The 24,605-nt window shown below is 46.5% G+C and overlaps 1 protein-coding gene across 1 annotated transcript in view; it reads right to left on the bottom strand.

Annotated features, from left to right (window-relative positions):
- Nucleotides 1-6: 6 nt before the first annotated feature.
- ZNF618 (zinc finger protein 618) overlaps nucleotides 7-24,605 on the bottom strand; it is a gene marked incomplete at its 5' end in the record, with an annotated part of 39,401 nt that continues 14,802 nt past the window's right edge. The window contains 6 exon segments of the mRNA XM_009586894.1: nucleotides 7-1,662; nucleotides 2,794-2,895; nucleotides 7,964-8,041; nucleotides 15,275-15,319; nucleotides 23,387-23,443; nucleotides 24,569-24,605. The exon segment at nucleotides 24,569-24,605 is cut by the window's right edge and continues 26 nt beyond it. Of these exon segments, the coding sequence (XP_009585189.1) occupies nucleotides 149-1,662; nucleotides 2,794-2,895; nucleotides 7,964-8,041; nucleotides 15,275-15,319; nucleotides 23,387-23,443; nucleotides 24,569-24,605 (1,833 nt within the window).

Genomic DNA, 24,605 nt, shown 5'->3' with positions numbered 1-24,605 from the left:
ATATATATTTATATTTTTATATATATATATAAAAAAGCACTTGGTTTCCAGGGGCATTCATAATGAGGTCCACAGTGTTTAGAACTTAAAATTCTTTTTCTTTGTTTGGAACAGTGTTTTAAAGTTTTGTTTTAATTAAAAGACAGTCTTAAAGCATGTTGGACTTCAAAAACATGAGTTTGTTCATGTCTTCTGGACTGAGTAGCCGTCTCCTTTTGATTAAGAGAGCCTGCTCACACATATTTACACATTCGCTTCTGGCACCAACAGCAGGCACTGCTAAGAGCCAAAAGGCTAGCTTGGCTAGTTTTGTATGCTTTTGGGTAACACACGACCAGTACTGAAACAGGTCAGGGGTGGCCTGGAAGAGAGGTTCTTGCAAATAATCATAGACTTCATTTTTCCCGAACCAATCTTCTTCCTGAGCTGCTGTGGCTTCCCCTGCTGCTCGAGGCTTCTTGGTTGAAGGTTCAAATTCTGTTTCTTCTGCCCAGGACTCTTTCACCTCATTGATCAATTCACAGACCTTGCCAATGATCTCTTCGTGCTGGTATGGTGGGACGGGCCGCAGCTTCTGCTGAGGGTCTAAGATCATGGCTACCTTGTGTGCCGAATGAACCTTGAAGTTCTCCTTCAGCGCCTCCAAGAAAAGGTGGCAGAGTTTGCTGACTACACCAGCATCGTTAGCTTTGGAAGTGAACAGTTTCTCCAGTTTGACATAGGTGGGCAGTACTAGCTGCAAGGTGGGCCGGCTCTCGTTGCTCAACTCAATCACCGCCTGCTTCACCGGAGCCAAAATGGCTGCCAGGTTACTGAGCAGGTGTTTGTTCAGGTTTTGGATGAGGTTCATCTTCTTGGCCCTGCTGTAGAACTCGCAGATCTGCTCGTAGCGCTCGTGGACGAGCAGGAGGGAGTCGGTGACTGAGTTCCAGCAGGGTGGGGGAGAGGTCTCTTCCAGGGAGCCAAAGGTCTCCTTCGAGAGGCCCGTGGATCCTGCCAGATCTTCACAGACATTCAGGAGCTCGATCACTTCGTGCATATTGCGAGCCTGTAGTGTTCGCTTGTTCAGCACACTCTGCACTACCGAGTTCAAGGCACAGGCTGAACAACGCAAGCACATGCCTGCCTTGGAGAACGCAGAGGAATTGACTTTGCAGTCTGTGACGTACACCGTCCTGATCTCCGACATCACAAACTCCGAGAGCACGTTCTGTACCCAGTGGTGGATAAAATCACCATTATCTCGAATGTCTACGCCCTTAATTCCCAGGACGTAACTCTTGATGTGGTTGCCTTCCACCTGATAAGCTGTCAGGATGTAGCAAGAATCGGGGCCGATGCTCTGTGAGTGGCAAGTGACACCGATGCCCAGGCATGCATTGCTGCCCAGGGCGCAGGTGACTTTGACCTTCACTTGGTTGTACATCCGAGGCAAATGCTTCAGAGCCAGTGTGTTGAAATTGCCAAGGATTTCGGTGACAGAGAAGGCACCATAGCGAGCTCCACTATCCACCAGGGTCTGTGCTAGCTTGATGAATTCCTTCCCGCTCACCACGCTCAGAGCCCCAAGGTCAGTGCACATCACCCTGAGGAGCCTCTCGGCAATGTTCTGCCGCTCCTTCTCTGGGATCGCGCTGTTCCCTACAGAACCGCTCGCGGATGCTGCAGTGAAATACAAGGAGGGAGAGAAAGCACCAGATGAGAATTGCTCCTCTGCAGCAGGAGAGAGGAGGAAGTCACAAAACAATTCTGAGAGAGACCCAAAAAGGTGGAACATGCCCAGATGATGGTAGAGGCATCTCCAACCCTGGATTTCCTTCCCCAAGGGTTTCGGGACAGAGGAACCCCCAAGGACAGGCCTTGGTCTTGCTTAGAGCAGCAAGGAGCTTATCTGCATGCTTCACCTGATCTGGGGACTGAGACAGAGCACACACTATATACTCACAATCCAGTGCTTAACAAATGGCATCTCTGTGGTGTTTATTGAGGAACTGCCTAGATAAGTTATAATCATGTGTGCCATTCGCTATCCATGTCTATGGGCTGGTGGTCACAGCTTAGCCTAGCTGGAAAGCTGGACATCTTTCCGTTTTTGTCATTTGAGCCTTTTCTTTGAGACAGTTATTTTAAGAGCAGTTGCTTCAGGGAAGCATGCAACTTCCTCCACCATCTCAAACAGGGCTGAAGCCCAAATTTCCATTTCTTCCTCTGAACTCCAGCAACCCCACTTTTTGTGGCTGATTTCGGGCAATGTGAACGTCATTTTTGGCCATACCAGAATACAAAGCACCGTATTTTTGTTTCACCCTTCCCCCAGGCTGTTCAGCTCAAGTGCTTTGGAACAGCCCCACAGGGCTCTATTTTACCTTTTCTGGTGGTGAAGCACAAGCTCACAGGATGAGCCGGGGATAAAGCCAGATGCTGGCTGCCTGCCAGCACAGGGAGTGACAGGTTATGCCTATGTTACACCGTGACAACTGGATTAATTTTTCAACCCCAGGCCAGGAAGTCTGACCTTGGATCAGAAGTTAACTTTTTCCAGGAGTTCCCAAATGCACCTTCCTTACAAACCTTTCCTACTGCCTCCCAGTACTTTTTGCATACAAGCGCTCCTGTAATGGGAGTGGGTGCTCTGCTCTGCACGATAGTACATGAATTACGGATGAAATCAAGTGCAGGTAGGCAAGGACAAGGGCCTTGTGCAATGCCCATCACTGCTGCACCCTCTCTGACAGTCACTTTTTCAAAGTGGACAGGTAAGCCCAGGACAGAAGAGCAAACGCTGCTACGTACTATTGTTGGCGTTATTTCTTTGGAGCTGTGGTTTCCACTTTTCTTCAACAACAGCTAGAGGTGATCTGGGCTGGCTAGAGGCAATACTGTTCTCGTTGTCAGCTGTGGGGCAAGAGACAGGGAGGCGTTAGCACAAGATAATAATGCTTAAAGCACAAAGAAGGGGAAACAGTACCCATCTGCTTAGCATTTATTTATGGTTCCCTTAACTAAGGTGACAACAATCTACTACATTCTCTATAGCTTTTAAGCAGTTTTCAGGGAGATGGCACAATACCGTCAGAAACCTTGAGAACCGTCTTTGGACATGCAACCTATCACCTCCCAAAATGTGGCTGAAATGACAATGGCTTTTTCTGCACATCGGTGACATTGATGCCATCAGCACACCTTGAGAAATGTCTCCCAATCAACTGAAGCTGCACACCAGGAGGAATAGATGTTCCTTGTGCAGCCTGGCTTGTGCAGTTTGCTTGCTTTTGAAATGAAAGCAGTTGTAAGAAACATTTATCCTTCTTTTGCCTTACTGCCTCTTTCTGCACCGCAGGTGGCTTCCCTTTTCTTTACTGTTAAGTACTTTGTTTTTCAAGCTATGCTCAACTCCTCTGTATCTAAGGATCTTATTACAATCTTCATATACAGTTTCCTCTCACTGTAGAGAAAGGGCCAATCTCCCCTCGGGCTGCTCACTGCTGCCTCAGACTGGAAACAAAAAGAAAAAAAAAACAAGTTTCTGGAGTGTCACCAAAGATCATTCCTCCCTATGGCTGCAAAGATACCAACTGCTCTAGGGGTCTCTGTGTTCATGCTCCCATTTCTGTGTATGTAACTGGGCTAAACACTTTGGCTGCCAATCTGATGGGATTTTTCAAGGAAAAGCAGTCAAGATCAGTAAATTTTGTGTTGTATCCATGTTCTGTCCTCTCCTGTGCCCCAAGAACTTCTCCCCACTCTCTAGAGGAAATTTTCTAGTTCTTAGTATGCTTCACTATGAAATTGTGCTCTGAAACAGGCTGTGAAGCAACAATAAAGCGCACAATGAAGAGAGGTGGAAGAGGAAGGAGAAAGATGGAGAGACTGATGACCAGGCTGAACAGAAGGATGGAATTAAAAACAAAGAAGACAAACCAGGTCCTTTATTCATCACAGCTAGACTCATCTCACCTAATTTTGGACATCTCTATTAGACACACCTCTCTTCAAAGTGGCCCCTTGGGGGCTCCTTTTACACTCAGTGGTGCAAAACAGGCTTAAGAGTGCAATTCATTCACCCAGGCAGAACTAGATGCCTCTAGTAGTATAAGAACCATCATGCTCTGAACTCACCTGGAGTCAATGACGACTTCTCCACTGATTATAAAGGGAGTCCAAGTTGACCAGCTCAGGTGGCAGTATCTATAGCCTAGGCACACCAGCATGCAGTGAACTGAATCCTGCCCCAGCGCTCCAGACAGCAGAGCACGAATTAGAGGAATGCCTCATTAAGGTACACGCAGGTGCTTTGCTCTGCAGCTCAGGTTGATCTGGTGCTGGGCACAGCAGTGGGCTGCCTATCAGAACAAACAGGAGAGGGCAAAGTTGCCCTCCTTCATGTGTGAGAGAGAAGGGAGACCAGCAAGGATCTAGAGACAAGCAATGATGTGATGAAACTCCAGTGCCCTCTACCTTACAAGCAAGTCCTCTCAAATTTGAGCAGCTCTGCATGTTAACTGCTGGGGCATTCAAAAACCTTGCTGATGAACAGCCACAGACTGCACAGTTATTATCAGGTCTGGGCACAGACTGGATCAATACCTAAGGGCAATCCAGGATATGACAGAACCAGGGTAGACTCTGGGACTCCCTCGAGGACTGTATGTGCCCAGGGAATTCACTGGTCGTGGTTGGTACCTGGGAAGCACTGCCATGCTCAGGACTGCAGCCAGAGGTCGGTCTTTGCAGGTGTGGAAGAGACGTGAAGAGCAGGAGGTGCTCCAGTGGATGCCAGTGATCAGATATGAGACATCACTTTTCCCCCAGCACTTGCCTAGACCAATTGCTCTTGTGCTAATGTCACCACTGTCCTCAACTCCAAACATCTGTGGGTAGGCAAAGGAAAACGCTGGATGTTGCCTACTAACTTTCATGGTTCAGGCCTTCCTTGTCTTGGAGAGGGACAGGTAGGGGGAGACACGCTCTGTATTTCATCCCCCCCACTCTTTTATCTATTTCATAATTATAGGGGATTTATTATGTACAAATATCCGCTGGCATTCAATATAGCATTAATGAGATTTGTGCATTTCAGCCTCATCTTCCTTATCAGGCAGTCTGTGAACTACACAGATCATGGTTCTTTCATTTCTCTTCATGCCTCCAATCCTTTAATTCAGATTCAGCCTAGTCGTCCTTTTACTTTTTTAGCTCTAGATTGTAGGAAGGGCATTATATGGTAGCACTCAACCTGAACAAAGTACTCTAAAGGGAGTCAAAGCTGTATATTGTACAGTGTAGTTAGAGAACAAATTCCTTTGCCTGCTGTTCTGCTGTTCTATTTCTGCTTTTCAGCCTCCAATTTACATTCTAATTGCTGCTTCTCATTGTGTAGCTGCTTTATGGAGCTATAATCTCTCCTTATTGCTTTCTAGCTTTCAGGCTCAGCCCCTCAGTGAGTCAAGAACCAGCATGTCCCTGCTCCTCGAGGCCAGCAGCACGTTCCCTGTCTTCAGTCACTTGCAAGAGCGGCTCAGTGGATGCATCACATGGAGTTCGAAGAGATTAGCCCTCTGCATCAGACACGGTAAGCCAAACTGGACTCCCAAACACAGTAACTGAGGGAATATTTGACCCATATGGGCTTCTTGTACCTCTGCATCCCCATAATGAAACATTACTTGAGCCAGTCATATGGACTGGTTTAAACGGCTACTATGGCAGTGTCCCCAGTATGTGGATTCTATGCCACCAGTTCTGCTGACTACTGCAAGGTCTCTGCACCCCCAGACTTCAGAGATGTTGTGCCGATGCTATTTCTTGGATATGGAAATCCCCAAGCTCCAACAGACTAAAAGGCAACAAACTGTGACTAGAGTAACTGCAAGTCTTGTGTAATCTCCACTGTTGTTCTGCTTAAGTACAATATCAGAACCGGACACCCACCAAAGCTGTCTGTAGCTTTCACACCTCTTCATTTTGTTTTGCCCTCATCCCACAGTAGCAAATACCACGCCGCTCGCCCCCAGCTGCACAGATCTGGAGGAAAGGCTGCTGTTCCCTCCAGAGGGAGAGGCACGAGCACAGGACTGGCAAGCACCATGCACAGAGATGCCGCTTTCACACGCAGGGGACGGCCGCTTTCACAGGGGGCAGGCTTGGTGACGCCTGGAGAAAGCACTTAAAGAAGACACGGACAAGCCTGCTGTCACTGTACCAGTGAGACATTTGGGGGGAAGAAGCCAAGCAGAAGACAGCGACTTACAAATGGAGCAGGGAGAGATGAGAAAATACGGAGTTCAACAAGAGTAATCCTGAGTTGAAGAGAGGGGATCTCTGCTGACATTACACGAGTCAGATCACTCATACTTGCTCCCTCAAGCCCTATTCTGTGTCCAGAGTAACCCAGGTGAACAAGCCCAGAGGCCATGGGTCATTTGTAAAGAAGAGAGAAGGAAGAAGCTGCAGACAGCACTAGCTTAAAATTTTCAACAGCTCACACCTTGCCAGTGAATTGCCATTCTCCCCTCTGACACCTTAGCCTTGGTCCCTCCTTTGCAGCTTCTCTACTCAGTGTCACCAAGAGCTGTAACTAAAAATGCTGCACTTCAGTACCAGAGACCAGAACAAGGAACAGGATGGTCAGGACGCAGCTTGGAGGCAAGCAGAAATTGCCATCGACAAACAGCAAGAACAGACCCCAACACCATGGAGTGACGGCAGCCACTACCCTGAGCAGAGCTTCACAGCTCCTCGGTGTAACATGAAGTCCAATTACTCTACATTAATCAGCTTATGTTCTAACAGAAAATAATACCTACAAAACTCATACCATCTTACAACAAATCACCCTAAATGTCTATTCATAACATTACAAAGATGATAAATAAGGCAGCTGCTGAACAACACACAAAGCCTGCACTAAGATTCGCCAATGAGAACTGAACTGGAATCGAGGAACCGCATGGATGAAGAACTCAAGGGACACTCACTAAAATTAGGACCAAAACTCAAACACAGAACAAGTTAAGAACTTCGATTAGAATTACTGTTACAGAATGGAAAATATGCTTTTCCTCAAGCTACTTGTCCTTCTGTGCCGCTCTACTCAGGGCTTACCTGTAAAGTAAGGGCAAATGCAAGCACTGAACGTATATCTCAACAGAGCAGCTGTCTGTCGGAGGACACAGGTCTGTCAAAAGTGAATTAATTTGTAAACCTGTGTTAATTCACTTGAATTTTCATGCAAGAGGAAAAAAAAGAAAAAAATTCTGCCAATATAAAAAAATCCTCTTTCTGCATTTTTGAATATTCTGAATGCTGTCTTTGAACAGCTTTGGCTTTGAGATTTCAAAATCGTCTTTTATGTATTGCGATAGAAAACAAAAAAGGTAGCTTAGAAACAAAGTAGTGGAACTACTCCTCAGAATTTTCTTTTGTAGATAGCCGAGAAGGAAGTGAACACAACTGATGAAATGGCAAATTCTTCTTCTGAGAACACATTTCAGTCCTTTGCAGAACTCCAGGAGACACAAGCACAGAAAAAGACTTGTGTAGGCAAAGGCTCTGCTGCCCTGCAAGCATTTTTGCTTTGTTTGCTTCAATGAAAACTACTCTTTTTGCGGGAGGAGGGATTTAATCTGCTGTAGGAGTGACCCATTAATGCTTATGCAATGAGCATTCCTTAGATACCTTTGGATAAAGGGAATGAGTAGTTTGATGTGCTCTGTGCTAGCATGGCACGTTTCCTCTCTTCCTATGGAAAGGAGTAGTATTTATGATATACCCTGAGCCTTGCATTGTTGCAGCCACTGCTATGTGTTTCAGCCTTTGAGTATCTTTTTTGCTGCAGGTGAAATTACTGGGGCTTTGGAAACCGTGAGCACAGAAAGCTCTATTGACACACAACGGGGTCAACATCAGGCATCAGCGCAGAATTTAATTCTCCGCTTCAAGCGAGTCGAAGTGCCCAGCTTACCTGCATGGGACTGCATGTGCTCCAGGAGATTGTTATAAAACTGGAACTGGATTCCACAAGCTCCACAGGTGTAAGGCTCTGTTTGGGAGAAATCAGTTCAGAAGAATTATACAGAGTATGCAGGGAAGCAGCACACGTGCATACTTCAGTTTGTACAGTAGCGGGGCAGCGCCCTAGGGCCCGGTCCTTGTCACCTCAGCCCACGTGTGCACGTCACAGCAGCTCCTTAGAACGGAACCCGCAGGGCTCAGGCTGTGATTCAGGAAAGCGCTAGGGCACGTCACTGCTTCCTGGGCTGGGGTCAGGCATTTATCCACGTGCTTCACTTTACTGCCATGAGAAGGCCCGGGGTGGCAGAGGGACAGCTCGTGCACTAAAGTGAAGCACCTGCCGGGGTGTGTGGGGGGGATCTCAGTGAGTCTGCACAAAGATTTGAGAGCCTACACACTGACTGGGTTTACTAGTTCATGCCTACTGCAGGCTGTTTTAAGCATATCCTTGTTCTTTTTAAGTCTGAAAGCAAAGCATGATGAATTAATTTTACATCCTGTTCTGTCAAATTCCAGTCTCTGCTGCCTTTCCTGAGTAAGACAAGGAGCATCGGGTTGTGAAAAATCCTGTTGCTCAGAAGTTGGGGCATGGGGAAATGCCATGGGGGAACTCAGCTTGGTTTTTCTGTGGCTGTCAACAAGAGCAGCAAGACCGGGGAATGGTGAGTGCCACTGGGCTTGGCAGCAGCAAGTCGCTGGGGTTAAGCAGAGGTGGAGGGGAAGAAGCACAGAAATCAGAGCTGTGCCAGAAGGCTAAGAGCAGAGCAGGAGAGCCATGTTGCCAGAGTAATATGGATGAGCTGGAGTCAGGAAAGAGCTGGGTGCAGAGCTCCCTCATGAGCTGATAGATAGGCTTAGTTCTGTTCTAACAAGTATGTTGAAAGTGCATTTTTTCCACTGAATTAACTTAACAGGAAATGTTTGCAATTGCTCGTTTAAACAGTATTAGTTGAGTGCATTAGTTGACACATGTAATATCAAACTACAGTGGCTGAAATATGTTAACATTGCAGTTTGCTTCTATACCTCCAGATATACCAGCACACTGCCACCATTTATGCTGTGGCATTTTGGTTTGTAACAGCAGAATGGACAAATGCAAGCATTTGCTATATAAACAACTTTGCATATAAATGCCTGGCACACACACAGAGCAAGGTCTATTGCTACAATATACCAGAAATCCGTATCTATGTTCGAAGGGAAAAACATACTCTGCATCAGTGAAACTTAAGAAATGTACTGCACATAAGCAAAAGCACCAGCGTCCAGGATGGAAGAACCAAAATACAGGAAAGCACAAGCCTGACTTGGCTATAGTCTGTAAGATGTCTATCTCAGGTAGCAAACCCCAGAATTCATCAGATGGCTACAGGAAGCTGTGAGGAAAAACATAAAAGAGACCATAAGCAGTTCGTATAAGCTATACTTATATGCCATAAGGTTAAACACCCTGCTGTGCCTTTCCCACAGAACCTACAGCCCTCTGAAAAGACGGAGCCAGCTGCAGGAGGAGCTGTGCTCAATGCTTTATTTAACTTACTGTATTTTCTTGTGATGCTACTCCTGTGTTTTGCTGTAGTGAGAAGTTTGGAAATACTGTACTTAAGTAACTGTGCTTGTGAAAAAAAGGGAAGACTTTGGCAGCTGACCAGCACACTTAGGAATTTCAGGACTGGGAGAATTAACATGGACTGGCTGTTTCTGTTGAAATCATCAGTAGTGAAATAGTCGGTTGTGGTAAAATGCCAAAAGAGGTACAATGTAATCTAATTGTTTAGACTCCTTTTGTAATTATCAGAGAGAAGACCCCACATGGGTGCAAACCATCCCTGTTAAATACGTATTTCAATGTCAGATGACCTGTGTTACAGATGCACCTATTTGCCTCTGCTGCATATGGAGCCTAGGCTGCTCAGATGGAAATGTCTCAAACTAAGTGGGGTGACTCCCCCTTCCAGTGTCAAAATTTACATTTGATTAATCTAATGAAAGAAGCCATACTTCAAAGGGCCTGCTGAATGTTGCCGACAGGTTCCCGGCAGGGTCAGAAGAGCTCCGGTGCTGCAGCCAGGGTAGCTTACAAAGCTACTACCCCTGTTCTTTGCCCCATTGCTTTGCTGGAGCCCTTTCCCCTACAACAGAATTGGGAGAACAGAACATGCCGTACATCTCAGGTGCTTCAGAAAGTCTGAAATTTAGAGATGTTGCACTGCAGTTCCCTGGGATACTTTGAGGTCTCTGTGTACCATTTAAACATAAGCAGATGCAGGCATTCCCTTCTGCCATCTCTGCCTGTAATAATCTTGGCCAGAGAAAGCGGTGTCGGAGCAATCCATCCTTCACTGCTGTAGTCCGAGGACTCTTCTCTGCTCCCAGACAAGTACACAAACTCCATGATTCCCCTAGAAGCAGGTTTCCAAGTAGCCACCAGAACAACTCTTCCCCTAAGCTCAGTTACAGGGCGCCTCACTGGGAAGCAAATCACTCGCGAAGTTCCAGCACTCTCCAAGCAGCACATTTCTCACATTTATTTTTCTCTCCTGTTTCACTACATCTGAGATTTCAGCTTCCAAGCCCCTTTTGCTCCACAGCGCAGAGAGCTGGGAACAGTCAGGCTGGCTGAAAGGAGGGTGGGATGCATCAGTACTAGAAGAGGGAGAGGGATCTGGAAGGTGGAGAGAAGAAAGAGGCAATCTGTATCTGAAACCAGGCAAAAGCCACTGCTGGAAAAGAATTGCTTATCTAGGCTGCTATGCACAGCGAGTAAATTCCCCCCTCCCTTTGACTTCTGCTTGCAACTTAAAGGTAGAGTTAACTGGAAAAGTTGTCAAAACTGCTCTGAACACCCCTGTGAGCCACACTTGCGCCCCTTTCTCCATCCTGGGAGCACAGCCCCCTCCACACCACTGCAGGACCTCTGCTTTTCCTTCCCCAGGGAGAATTTCAGCTCTCCTCTTCCTTGCTCAGACTGAGGTTTACAGCATCCAGAAGGATCTGTTCTCCATCAGATGGTCTGAACTCAGCAAAGGGGCCCACAGGTCCTCCCATGACTGCTCCAATCAATGAACCTCTCCTTTCCCTCTTGGCTTTGCTGGTGGTGGTAGAAGGAAAGCTGGGACCCATTTGTGCTGCCTGCACCAATCCCCTGAGAACATCAGTGCTCCCCAACAGCCCCAATTGTTTTGGGTGGCCAAGACAGGCCTTATGTACGAGCAAAGCAGGAAGAGCGGAAATGGCTCAGAGACTTCCAACCTGCAGCAGGACTGTCCAGACAGCCTGTCTCATGCTGCTGGAAACCTTCTCCCTCACCTCCTCAAACCCCTCATTGCTTCTCAGGAACCAATTCCTCTTGCTGCTCCACATCTGAGGGGGTGCGATTTGTGGCAGGAGCAACAGTACCCTCTTTCTATGAGAAAAAAACAGCCATTTATCCCACGTGCTCAGACAGGCTCCTGGCTCTCACTTGGGCCCATGGGCCTCTTAGCAATGCCAGGTGCTGTGAACTTTCTAGCTCTGTTTCCTTGGCGTGGGCTGGGGAGGAGGGTGCTCTGCTTTCTTCAGGCTTCCTCTATTTGTATTCCCCTGGGCAGACGCCAAACACATGCTGGTGCCCACTGGTCTCTTGCTGTGTACTTGGCTTGCTCAGGCTGCGGGCTGGGACTCCAGTTCACACCTGTAACCACAGCTCCCAGCGCCCTGAGCCCTCCCAGGCTGGTGCAGGACGTGGGCTACATCATCCCAAGACCCCACCAATTCCTAGTGGGCACGCAGGGCTGCCGCACTCACACAACCTTCCTTCACACTTGTATCTCAAGGGAGTGGAGGATAAATTCATGAGGCTTCACGAGAAGCTTTCCCTTCCTCTCCTTGTTTCCACAGCTCACTACTACTAACCACTGCTCAACCTAAAGCAGCTGGGTGATGGGAAGGGAGGGTGTGAAAACAGCCCAAAGCTCACTTTACACAGCCACGAAAGGTGGAAGAAGACAGGCAGAGAGCTCATCGAGGCTGCCTTCAGAGTACTCCCCTTTTACAGCCTGAAATCCTGAGCTTTGGTTGCTGTTGCTTTGCTGGCCAGGCTGTGACCTAGGCACAAGGTCCTGCAGTTTGTGTGTAGCAGACTGTGGCCTCTCTACTACCGACTGCCAGTAGTAGTAGTGCATCCTACAAAAACTTCACATTAATGAGTAAACCATTAAAATCCTGCAACGCTCAACTCTAATCTGTAGCCCAGCATTCTCACACTTTGCTAAACGTCTCAGAAGATGAAATGCCAGGCTGCTATCGTTCCTCTACCCATCTCCAGAAAGCAAGCTTTTCACATAGCCAAGACCAGAGCCGTGAAGCTGGGGCAGCAGTCAGAGATGCTGCATTTTCTGCAGGCTTGGGATACATCTCAAGCTCTCGCATGGGTTCATATTCAGCCACAGCTACAATGCACCTTCCTGTAGTAGCAGGAAAAACTGGAGAGCCTATGCAGCAACAGGGAAAGGACTCTGCCGGACCCCTGACACATGCGCATCTCCTATCTTCCATGTTCTGCCACATGGCTGAGCTGCATGCAAGAGGCTTTGTTGCAGAAGGGGTGGAAACAGGCTCTAAGTCTTCACAAAAGGATAAGAAATCATGAATTGGACCCTCAGAGAATTCAGGCTGCCACATTAGCCCTGCTGTCTCTCTGTCTCTGTGTTGTTGCTGTACATTCAGCAGCCTTCTGCAATCCTGTAGCCTAAATTTGATAGCAGGAAGTCTGTGCATGAAATGGCAAATGTTGTGTGGGCCAGACCTGTCCACACAGCACCAGAGAAGGCAGAGAGAGGGTACAACATTTAGCATATGACAGGCGACTGGCTGTCCCCTGCTATCTGTCCACCCACCATCACCGCCTACCTCCTCCTCTGATCCCTCCTTCCTCACTGTCTGTCCCCTTCCACTCAGAGCTTGTGGCACAGACCCAGCAGGTTTTTCTCTTGAGCCGTGCTAGCTGTCTCTGTGCTATCCGCTCCTTCCACTGCCTGCCATGCAGAGGAGCAGACCCCAGCGCTCGGAGATGGCCATCTCTGAAGCGGCAGTGCTATCCTCTCTCCAGCAACTTGAGGATCGCACTGTGCTGAGCCAGGATCCTGTACAGCTCTTCTGAGGCAAAATATTTGAAAATTTGGAAGGAGGAGGAAGTCAATCTGAACATGTCATGCCCTGTCTGCCTGTCAGCAGAAAATGGATATTCTACAGCCAGCCGATCTTAGTTGAGTCTGACTCTCATTCTCGAGTTTTCCCACAATGTAGAGGGATTGCGTAGTGGAGAAAACAAACCGATCCCCTGCAAGCAAGCAGTGCCGTTAGAACTGCAAACACCCATCCCAGGGCACTTCCAGCAGCCTCTTGCAAGCTCAGTCTGAAACTCAAGCATTGCAGCATCCCCAAGCAATGGCATTTCATTCTTCTATCAAGCACCTACGAGCTTTCCCCCGCTAATAGAAGAGACATTATTCTGTGATGCACTGGGTGTTGGCTTCTGAGCACAAAGCACTCCTTCTCCCCACAAGCATCCTTCCCCAGAAAAACCAATCTGCTTTGCGAGCCAGGTCCCTCTGCACTCTGAACAAGACATGCTATCACGTCACCCTTACTGGTTGCCCAGGTGCTTTCTGAAAACACCTTTACAAAAACCGAAAGCATCAGCAGCTGCTGAAGCCTCTTCAGTCTCTTGAGCCACACAGAACTAACACTCATAGTCGGTTGCACAACTTAAAACATCTTTCCCCAGGGTTATTATTAGACACTTTTATTAGAGCTTTATATATACCCAGTGAACAAGGCTCCAGAGTAAGGCAGCAGGCTGTACAAGCCGAGACAGAGAAAAAACAGCATTTGTGCTTAGGTTAAATAAATCACTCTAATTCCCATGCTAACTCTCATTGCCACATCTAAGTCAGAGAAAACAGCAGAGCCTGGTTTGAGGCCAGGAGTGAACATGAACTGAGAACTTTTAACAGAAAGTTTCAACAGAAAACACCCTGAGCTGCTTGTGCACGAGTGAAACCCAGCAGCCAGCTCGACGACTGATGGCAGCGCAGGGAGCAGACCCCCAGGCAACTCTCCTCAACAGAAAGGACCCACATTTCAACACTTAAGTCCACATTTTGATGAAAAACAAATGCAGAAGAACTGCAAGGGAAACTTCTCAGCATTTTTCGCCCAATGTTTCCACTGGCTTTAGCTTTAATAACAGTGTAACTGCGTCTTCCCAAACCTTTGACACAAACTGATGGAACAATACATTCGACTCAGCAGCAGTCTCCTAGAAAAACACCATCACACACCAAAATAAGTGGAAGTTTCTTGAAAACAGGACTTCTTTCACTTCCACCCATCTCAGACAATAAATGAGGTGCTACATAAAGAGGTTCTATGAAGCATGCTTTAAAAAGGGGAGTCCTGAATGCATCGCGGTTGTTAAATTTGTGGCACTAATTTGATTTCTCTTCTAATGTGAACTCTCATTTTCTGAATAAAGCTCTCACTGCTTTCTCAGATTTACAAGTGGAGAAAGAACGAGCGTCCTCCGCCACCATGGCCATGCTCAGGGTGCAGCACTCAGGGCTGTGCCACGCTAAGGGACAGCAGTCCTGGATTACGAGGTTGGCGCAGTCAGTATCACCCCTAAAATCCAGACACAAGCCAAGCAGTAACCAAACACACTGTAAGGCAAAGGAAGAAGATCCGCCTGTTGAAAGCATCAAGGACACGGGGCAGAATCTTGAGCAGAGACCACCTGCCCATCCCAAACTTGCTCTCCTTCCCCTCCTGCTTGCTCACCACCATGTCCTGGGCTCCCATTTCTCATCTGTGCCCTCAGGCCAAAGGGAATTGTCTCTGCAAAGGTATTTAGTGAGCTGAGCCATGAAGACAAGTTTTCCTGCGCATAAATGTAACTTAATAGTGGATTCATTTTCAGTCTTCAAATCTTGGTCTCTCAGAACACATATTATTGGCATATTTCACAAAACTTATCTCCCAGAAGGCTGTGAGTGAGTCTAAATAGTCTAGCAGCCACATACTGCACAGAAACACCCTGAAGGATTTCTGATGCATTTAAATCTGAAACCAGAGCCACAGAAGTGAGGCATTTTGTTTTTGACACCTGGACCCATAATAAAAAAACATTTATTCATGAAAAATGCTAAGAGGGCAAGCCAGCACGGCTACAGGGTGGAAGTCCCCGCCTTTGCGCACCACATCCATCCATCACACTTACTTTGTAAAAGCGGGAAAGGATTTGAAATCAGGGGACTTGCGGTTTCTGCAAAAAAGAAAGAGATTTAAATATTGAGATTGGCAGAGACCTCGCTGCATGGTACACAGCTCTGCCTATCTGCTCACTGATCCTTATCCTTACTCTGCACTTCCAGATTTAACTGTGGCAGCAAATTATGACATGTCCACCTCTGAATTTTCTCTCCCAGTGTCTTGCTAGGTTTCTCATGGCTAGGAAATCTGCATCTTTCCTTCCCATTTTGAAATGTCCAGACATTTTAACATACACCCTATGCTACAGTAATGGAAACAGTCAAGTGGGGAGGGCCAGCAGAAGAAAAGCCAAGGGGGCAAGAAACCCTTTACAAATGCTTTTTTTGGGGCCCCAGATGCAAATTCCCAGATTCACCGTGCAGCTTCCTCAACCTGAAGCTGGGAAGGAAAACCAGGGTGTTTCAGCCTCACCGGATGGTATGCCAAAGGAGAGAGTTCCTAAGCAGTGCACGTTACTTCAGGCTGAGAATACACATTTTCTGTCGAGCACACCTTGCGGATTGCCTCTCTTTAAGGTGTGACCGAAAGGAATGGAAACCCTAGATGCTCAATGAGCCCTTGGTCAACCAGAGACTGTCTGCATCCACCCTGCAGTGCACTGGAGCCGAAGCAGTGATTTTCAGCACCTTAGACCCTGTGCAGTTTCCTACAGTTTCCAGGTGAGGTCCTTTAGTGTCAAACAGAGGAGAAGAAACCATTAGTGTTAAATATTCAGTCATCAATTCAGGGTATTTACAGAATGGTCCCAGGTCCAAAGTTACGAATTGACGCATCGGTGAATGAAGCTCTCAGGGCTGACGGACTGGTTTGCTTGGAAGGAAAACTTAATTCATTAACCTATTCAGTCATCAATTCAGGGTATTTACAGAATGGTCCCAGGTCCAAAGTTACGAATTGACGCATCGGTGAATGAAGCTCTCAGGGCTGACGGACTTCCTTTGCTTGGAAGGAAAACTTAATTCATTAACCGCATAGGTCAAGCACAGAGAGCCTTCGTGCTAAATATTTCAACATGATGAGGACCTGAGCTGTTGAAGAGGGCTTCAGCTGCCAGGGCCAGCCAGTAAGGAATGAAGATGAAGGCATGGATGATGCTTGGCAAAGACATGAATAGACAGTGCTATGGAAAGGGTATGCATGGAAGGTACCAGTTGGACACAGAACGCTGCGGATCGCCTAACGCATTTCTACTACCCAACGTGGCACTAAGAGTGCTATTTGCAGCTGATGAGGTCTGTATCTGGAGGAAGATCTTCACTGAAACAGGTTCCTAATTTGGTCCTACTGAGCAGCTGAACAGGGCAGGTTCCTCTAGGTACCACTCTTTCACTATTTGTGCTCTCTGCCTCTGCTTTGGGAAGCGTTGTACTTACTCAGTGAACACATGGATGCTCACTGGACCGTCCCATGGCTTCAGGTGTTAAAGGGCTCTTTCAGCACCCCAGAGACAAGTATGCTTTTGAGGGCCAAAACTCAACATTTTACTGTCCCCCTAGAAGTCACCTTGATCTGGAAGAGGCACCCAGCAGTGTATCCTGGTTCCGGCTGGGACAGAGTTAAACAGAGTTAACCTTCTTCTGTTCCGGCTGGGAGAGAGTTAACCTTCTTCTCAGCAGCTGGTGGGGGTGCTGTGTTTTGGGTTTGGTATGAGAGGAACGTTGATGGCCCATTGATGCTTTGGTTGTTGGGGGACTTTTTGGCTTCCCATGCTCTGCGAAGTGCATGGGAAACTGGGGGGAGGGGAGCATAGCCGGGGCGGCTGACCCAGCTGGCCAATGGGGTATTCCACACCACGTGACGTCATGCTCAGCATATAATTAGGAGGTGTGGTCCGGGAAGAGGGGGGCTCTCGCGTCTCGGGATGGGCTGGGCGTTGGTTGGTGGTGAGCAGTTGCATTGTGCATCGCCTGCTTTGTATATTCTATTATTGTTGTTGTTATCATTGTTATTATTACTATTCTACTTGGCTTTATTTCCATTATTAAACTGCTTTTATCTCAACCCGCGCGTTTTCCTACTTGTGCCCTCCCGATCCTCTGCCCCATCCTACCGGAGGCGGGGGGTGAGCGAGCTGCTGCGTGGTAGTCAGTTGCTGGCTGGGGTTAAACCACGACACAGTGGCACACACCACTTAATACACTGCAATGAATTCTCAACATACTCTCTGGCTGCCTCCCAGCCAGAAGTGCTAATGTAGTCTCCTCATTACGCTTGACTTCCTACACACGTGAAAACCGTTGTCAGTCTGCAACAGGAGTTCAGGCCACTTGTTAAACATTGCTACTACGGTATTTTAAGCGAAGAAAGACTGTTGGGATTTTTCTGGTCTTTATATTATGAGCCATTTTGTTATCCATGCACTGTAATGTTCCTGCCTCAGCACAGCCAGTTCCACTAAAGCCAACTACTCATAGAACAGTCACAGAAGTGTCATAGTTTGAATGATTAATTTGGCTTGCTTTAGGGATTTGCTAATCTTTCACTCCACAGATTCTCCAGGCAAAACTGACGCAGGAGTTCACCTTTTTCTGCCCATGTATCAGTCTACCGGTGACCCTTTTTGCGATGTCCTGTCCAGCCCCAGCCGGGCAAAGTATCTGTGCTTGAAGACTGCAATCCACAGCTTGTATCACTGGCTGTTTGTTCCCACTTTTGCTGACTGCTCACACTTCTGCCTCAATGTCTTTTGTATGTATTGTCTCAATGTCCTTCCTGGTGTCCCAGAGCTCCTGAGCAATTGGCAGGATTTTACCACAGAGACTTGCTGCTGAGTGGTTATTTTAACCCAGATATCTTTCTTCCTGTCTACAAGTTGCCTGTTGAACACGACAAGTCTGAAACAACTTAAATAAATGTTGCACCAGAAATAAATAGTTCATTCCTGGAAACCTCAATTCCACGCAAATGCCCAGTGGACACAGCGATTCATATTTATGCGACGGAGCAAAGTGACACTTTATTAACTGAAGTCTGTCTCTATGTTACTCTTCTTCTAATGGTGAGAACTGCACTCAGATGGTAATCCTTCATCTGGGCACATCATTTTTAGGCTGCTTTGAAAAATGTAGCTCTATGCACGTGCAGTTGTGTTGCCCCTTGGTCAGCATTACCGGTGCTCTGGAAGGCTTAGTTATGACCATGTGGGATCTCAGATAATGACAACCTCCCCCCTTTCCTCACTCCTCAAACTTGGTCATTAGCAGGCTTGGACCTCCCAGCTCAATGGAAACGCAGCAGTAGCAGTCTTGTACTGTTTGCAAACTAACCAATAGATGAGAAAGAGATTTACCAAAAGATGAACCACTTGATGGAGATTTGTATTTTGTGCTTCGGTCCAGCTGACATAACCTGCAAGACAGTCGGGTGCATCTCGGGAGGCAGAGGCATAGGGGGCTGGCTGTGCTAACAATCAACAATCACGAATTGTTGTGCCCCAAGCATTAAAGCTTGGTATTCACCCACCAAAAATCCTAGCCTAAAAGTCGTATCTTCCCAGAAGAAATCCAACCAGATTTGGATGTGCTATATGATCACTGCACTACAGAGAAAGAGCAGAAGAGGATGTATAGCCAAGAACAGAGAAGGAGGAAGATCCCAATGTTTGTAACACACCTAGCTGATTCCTCCCACATGTGCACCATGACCACCTGCACTTTCAGTGCAAACCAGCTTTTTCGGACTAGCTGGTAGTTTGAGGACCTGAACATCCTTGTTCTGTAGCGAGATCATCCATCCACTCAAGTCTCATGAACACACAGTAACGCTGACAACAGTCTCAACATAACGATGCAATTTGCTTCATCCCAGAAGTCTGGCAGTAGCCACCGCGTGGGGGTCTTAGTCTGGCCTTCCATTCCGGTGCCCTATGGGTCCTGGCACTGTAAGGGCAAGAGTAGGAACTGAATCCCTGTTACTGCAACAGAAGTTGCATGGGGGACTCAAGCAGACATCATGTCTGCTGCCATCACCACCAAACAAAGCTTCAGAAGAGATTTATATCATGCATTTAATGCTGATTTGCACTCTGCCTTTTTGCTCCTTTCCATAAAACTAAAGGTTAGTTCTGCTCAGCTGCTAAGCAAGAATGTCTGTTTAAGAGATGCCCTGTCTAACACATGCTAAAAATACTGGGTTTATGTGGCAAGTGGTGAATGAGACATTTCTAATTATCCTTCTGCTTGAAATAGTTCCATGCTACAACTGGATGGGAATTAGGATCCATAATACATTGTAGGATGCTGCTTATGTACATTTTCACTAGCTAAATATAACTATCTTAAGTGTGCTGCATACGTAGGAAAATAAAGTGCACTACTGAAAAACGTTTCGCACTTAGAACTGATTCACTAAAAAGAAATATAGCATATAAGATCAGGAAACGACAGACTAACAAGTCTGTCATTTCTGAAAATCCCACTAACTGCATGTTTAAAATTTGGTCCTATGTCCTTTAAATTCTGAGAACTGGCACTTCTCAGTCTTTTCCAAAAATTTGTACGTCTAAATCGAAAGGAGGAAATTAACTTTTTTTTGATCTCAATCTCACCTCAGCTTGGCATGAACTGATTCAAAAAAGAAGGTATTTCCCTTGCCCCTCTACCCAGTCTGAAATAAATGCTGCCAGAAAGAAAAGCTTCCCTGTGTAAATATGAGTGAAAAACACCGACATTTTAAAAGCTGTAAATGCTAAAATTTGTTCCACTGGAACTTATGAGAGTAATAGTTACCTAATGCAGCAGATGAAATTGAGACACATTTATACAGCTTAAATCAACCCTGAAAATTAAAAATATTTCCCAATTCCCTACATAATTTTAAATGTTGTCTCTTTCACATTCATAACATCTAGCAGGTTTAGACAGCAATAAATACTGTCAATTTCGATTAGTTTTTTCTTTTGATGGCTGTATTTTAAGGTATTAAATTAAAGAACTTTTTTTTTTCCTTTTTGCTTTGTTTTTTTTTCTTCTTAAAGTCTCACAATTTCCTTCATCCCTCTTGACCTACAGGTGGTGTAACCACAAATTCTTCATTTTACTAAGGAGTCATCCATAACGTCCAAAACAACAGATAAGGCTGGATTATGCTGTAAACACTAAGTTAGAGATGGTTGTTGCCCCTGAGGCTTTCCGAAGTCAGACAAAAAGTGAGACAACGGATAGATTCAAGAGCTCAGGAAGTAACACATCTGTGGTTACACACGACATCGCTGCAGGGCCAAGTCTGCAGAGTCCCAGTCAAACGCTGCTCTACCCACTCCAGCTGCGCACGGTGGAAGTGGGGGGCAGCAAGTCTTCACTATTGAACACAATACACGTATTTGCCCCTTTCTGGGGCTATTTCCTTCCCATGCTCAGGCTGATAATCACTAGCTTTTGCAAGGAGAGTATTCACAAGCTGGCCTTCAAATATTTTTTGGAATTCAGTACAGAAAAATCCTGCACATGTTAAGACTCGACAAAATGACCACCACCAAGGAGTGTTTTCTTGAAAGCAGCTTTACAGCATCTTAGATGATCAACACCTTACGCATCGCAACGAGCCAATTCGATCTTTCAAGATCAGGTCATGTCATTATTTTCTGGACCTTGCTTAGTTCAGCAGTGAATAATCACAAGCTTCATGAGACTTGGGAACTCTGCGTTGGCTGCCTGGGCTCCAGAAGCGGCACAAGGAAGCAATCTGCACATTTTAGCAGATACTATTTTTAAAGCACTGTGAAACTTCCAGGTTTCATCAAAAAGCAAGTTCAAGGGGCTGTGGAGACTCTCCCCCATTAATACAAAGGACACTCTCCCAATCATGAGATGGACAGCAGCTAAGCAGTCCTTCTCCATCCACTCTGTGGCTCCATCATGCCCTGCTGGGAAAAGGACTTTCTGCTAGTAGATGGACTCAAACGCAGCCACGAAGTAGTGTTTGCCACGCAGAACAGGAACTGTTGTTGTTTTATGGGCAGTAAGATGCCAGGTTACTCAGGTAAGGATACCAGGTACCTGCATTCACTGACAAGGACTGGGGCTGTGCATAGGGAAGAGACATCTGAAATCCAACACTTTCCCTTCTAGTTGTCTTATTCCCACTTAGGACACCCTACAGCATTGCATCCAAGTCTATTTTAGGTGGCTTTAGTTGCTGACCTTCCTGCTCTGCTTGTCCTCCTCCAGACATGAAGCAGTCTGTGCCACTGCAGGTCGGGATGGTGACACAGGGAAATAGCATAATGTACCCGGCTGGGTGGCCTAAAAAAATACTGCTGCTCTGTTTGGTATCACTATAACTGAGCCTGTGACACAAAACTCACATCCACAAAGAGCAAGCGGTACAGGGAATCAAGCATTTAACACGGCCAAGCCACACAGCTCTCAGGCTGCTCCAGTGGGACCTACATTTACCTCCCAAACCTGGGGACTATTGTTTACAAAGCAGCAGGAGTTTGGTGATAAGCAGCAGATGGGAGTGGGGAGGACGGAAGTGTCCGTCCTTCTGTCATTCTCAACCACATTATCACCAGCTGCTTTCTCTGCCTTTGTGAAATCTGCTGGCTGGAGCACAAGAGAGGACAAGCCAACAATGCCAGAATTACTCCCAAGAGTTCACATCACACATGTGAACACTGAGCCACACAGAGTGTGTCCCACCTACTGAAACACAGCCATGGAAAGAAGGAAAATGGGGAGGTAAGGACATGTCAGCTCTTCAAGAAGGAAGTTACTGAGAGCTCTGCTTGGACACCCAAGCACGCAGATGCCTGCAGAGCTCTCCATGGCCTCTCTAATCACCAGTGCCATTCGTAGTGTGACATGGTGATGCTCACTCAGGCTACTATCAATAAGAACATTTAGACTGACTCCTGAGAACAAGAAGAAATAAAAGAAAAGAAATGGCTTGGTGCAAGAGCTGGAAAAGAGCACTGAATGGGACACATAGGAAGCAGCACAAAGATGGAGTCAAGGGGGAAAAGCAGGCTGAGGAAGAAAAGAGGATGCAGGATAGAAAAGGGAAGGGGGAAAAGGGAACAAGTTTGTACATCCCCATGTACCAGTTTGGCTTTGAGGAGTGTGTCAGCTGCCTAATGCAGAAAAGAACTGCTTCCAACCAGAGCCCAACTCCCCTCAAACCAGTCCTGAGCAGCTCACTCAAGCTTTCAGGTTTCCTGGCTCAAACAGAAGTTTAGGTGAGCGTCTTGCAACTCCGCTCCAGCCTGCCAGGCCCTAGACTAAGCCACTAAAATAAATTGACCATACATGTGGTGCAGACAGAAACACTTCTTACAATGAAATAAAATGGGCAAATCATATGAAACTCACTACTCAATTTGTAAGAATTTCTGGCTTTGTTTTGATTTTTACTGTGAGCTTTTACTCATGTGCTTAAAATGTTGCAGTTCAGATAGAAACAGAGTCAGAAGGATGAGTGTGATGTGAGCTGGTACAAGGAGATGGCAGGGACAATCTGAGATGTGTCACAGCAACAATGGGTCAGTATTTAATAGCAGTTCAGACACAACTAAAGTCTTGGATTATTCAATACAGCCACTCTTTGTGTGTGCTTCTTGTCAGTGGTTCCTGGATCCCTCCCATGCTAGAGGTTCACTTCCCCTCCTGCAGCTTTCTTGGCTTTACGGACGAGCTGTTTGATATGAAGGAAGATAATTCTGTCATTCCGCTGTAGGCTATACAGGGCTTGACAGGAATAAAAAAGGAACAATCTAAGGTTGCTGCTTTCAAAGGGCCCCGGAGGAGTCAGGAACCCAAATGGTATATTGGCATTTAAAGACATGCACTTAAAGGCTTTGAAACCCTTCAGACAAACCACTACCCACAGAAGACAAGACATGAGGAGCACACCTGCTGAGAGGCAAGTGGCCACTTTCAGAGCAGCAAGTCAGGCTAGTAACTCTTGGCAGTCAATGAACTACACTGTTTTGTGTCATGTCTGACAGCCTGGTTGGGCTGACTGAAGACAGACTTGGCCAGCCCCTAAGGACTCCTGACTGCTGCTACCCAAGTGGAACAGGACTAAAGAGTACAAGGGCCTGAAACACAGACAAGCTCACCTGATGGGTTCTGCTTACACCTCTTTTCTTTAGGTTTTTCTGTCCCCGAATGAACAGCTGTAATTGTGGTGAATGCTTGGATTAGTACAGAATTGTTCCCCAAAACATAATACACAGTATTTTAGCAACAAACAACTTCTTTCCCATTCACTATCACACACTCTGCTACTGCACATGGGTTTTCCAACACCACTTCATTCCTTTTCCATGGAAGGAAAAAAACATGGTTCCAGAAAGCCCCTTATTTGCTTCAGAGGCAGACATAAACCCCCACAACAGATGTAACCTGCTCCAGGGAGAAATCCCTTCCCTTACCTGTCCATTCCAGCTAGCGGCGTTGCGAACACCACACATGTTTTGGTACTCTTGAATGGGTAATGGAGGGAGGCCAGCCTTTTCTGCTGGCATGTTATTTATCTCTGCATCAATATGCCAAAATTATATTTCATCTGGTCTGTCTCTTATGCTCCAATTAGGGAGCATAAGAGAATGGCAGTGTCCCACCTGAAGGCAGGGGGATACATTGGCAGGATAAAAATCTTGTAAAGAATACTCTATGAATGGTGTACCTAAACAAAATTGTCTAGGCCGGTGGTTATGTTTAGTTACTACCACTTGGACTTAAAACTCAAAGGAAACTCCAGAAGTGGGGTAAATTTGAATTCCTTCTAGCACATGTACTCTGGTCCCGTATCTACACATCTGATATGCTGTGACCTCCATGTAGCAAACTCACAAAGAGCTGGACTCCGGTTACAGCGATGTGTAAATAAACTGCCACATTTAGCATCACTGTAATGCTAACTGCTGTTCTACTCATAGTGCTCAAACTTCTCTTGCTTGTTGCGAATGGTTTTGCTTCACAAGGACTTCACTGATGCACAGACAAAGAATGAGTACTGCTTTATCTCCATCCATATTCCCCTTTCTCTACATCTTTGCTTCCCGTTGAAAAATCTGTGCTGAAGTACATGGACCTTGGGAGCAGGATCCCCACATCATCATTTTTTACAGTGCCAGGAACCTGGGGAGAATTGAGAAGAGGGCACTACCCCAAGAAAGCTAGCTGCCTGCAAGCTTAAAGAAGGTACCCCAAATATATAAACAATCACCGATCACAGCTGAATCCTGCTCTGGAGAGGGACGCGGTAAGCAACAGCAGGAGGGAGTGAACACACTTACCGCTGGAGTTCTGAGAATTGCTGTTTGTTTCTTCAAA

The sequence above is a fragment of the Fulmarus glacialis genome, unplaced genomic scaffold (genome assembly GCF_000690835.1).
Source record: "Fulmarus glacialis isolate BGI_N327 unplaced genomic scaffold, ASM69083v1 scaffold5871, whole genome shotgun sequence".
Taxonomy (NCBI): domain Eukaryota; kingdom Metazoa; phylum Chordata; class Aves; order Procellariiformes; family Procellariidae; genus Fulmarus; species Fulmarus glacialis.
The sequence above is the reverse complement of the archived record's forward strand: the minus strand, read 5'-3'. Positions and strand labels throughout refer to the sequence as shown.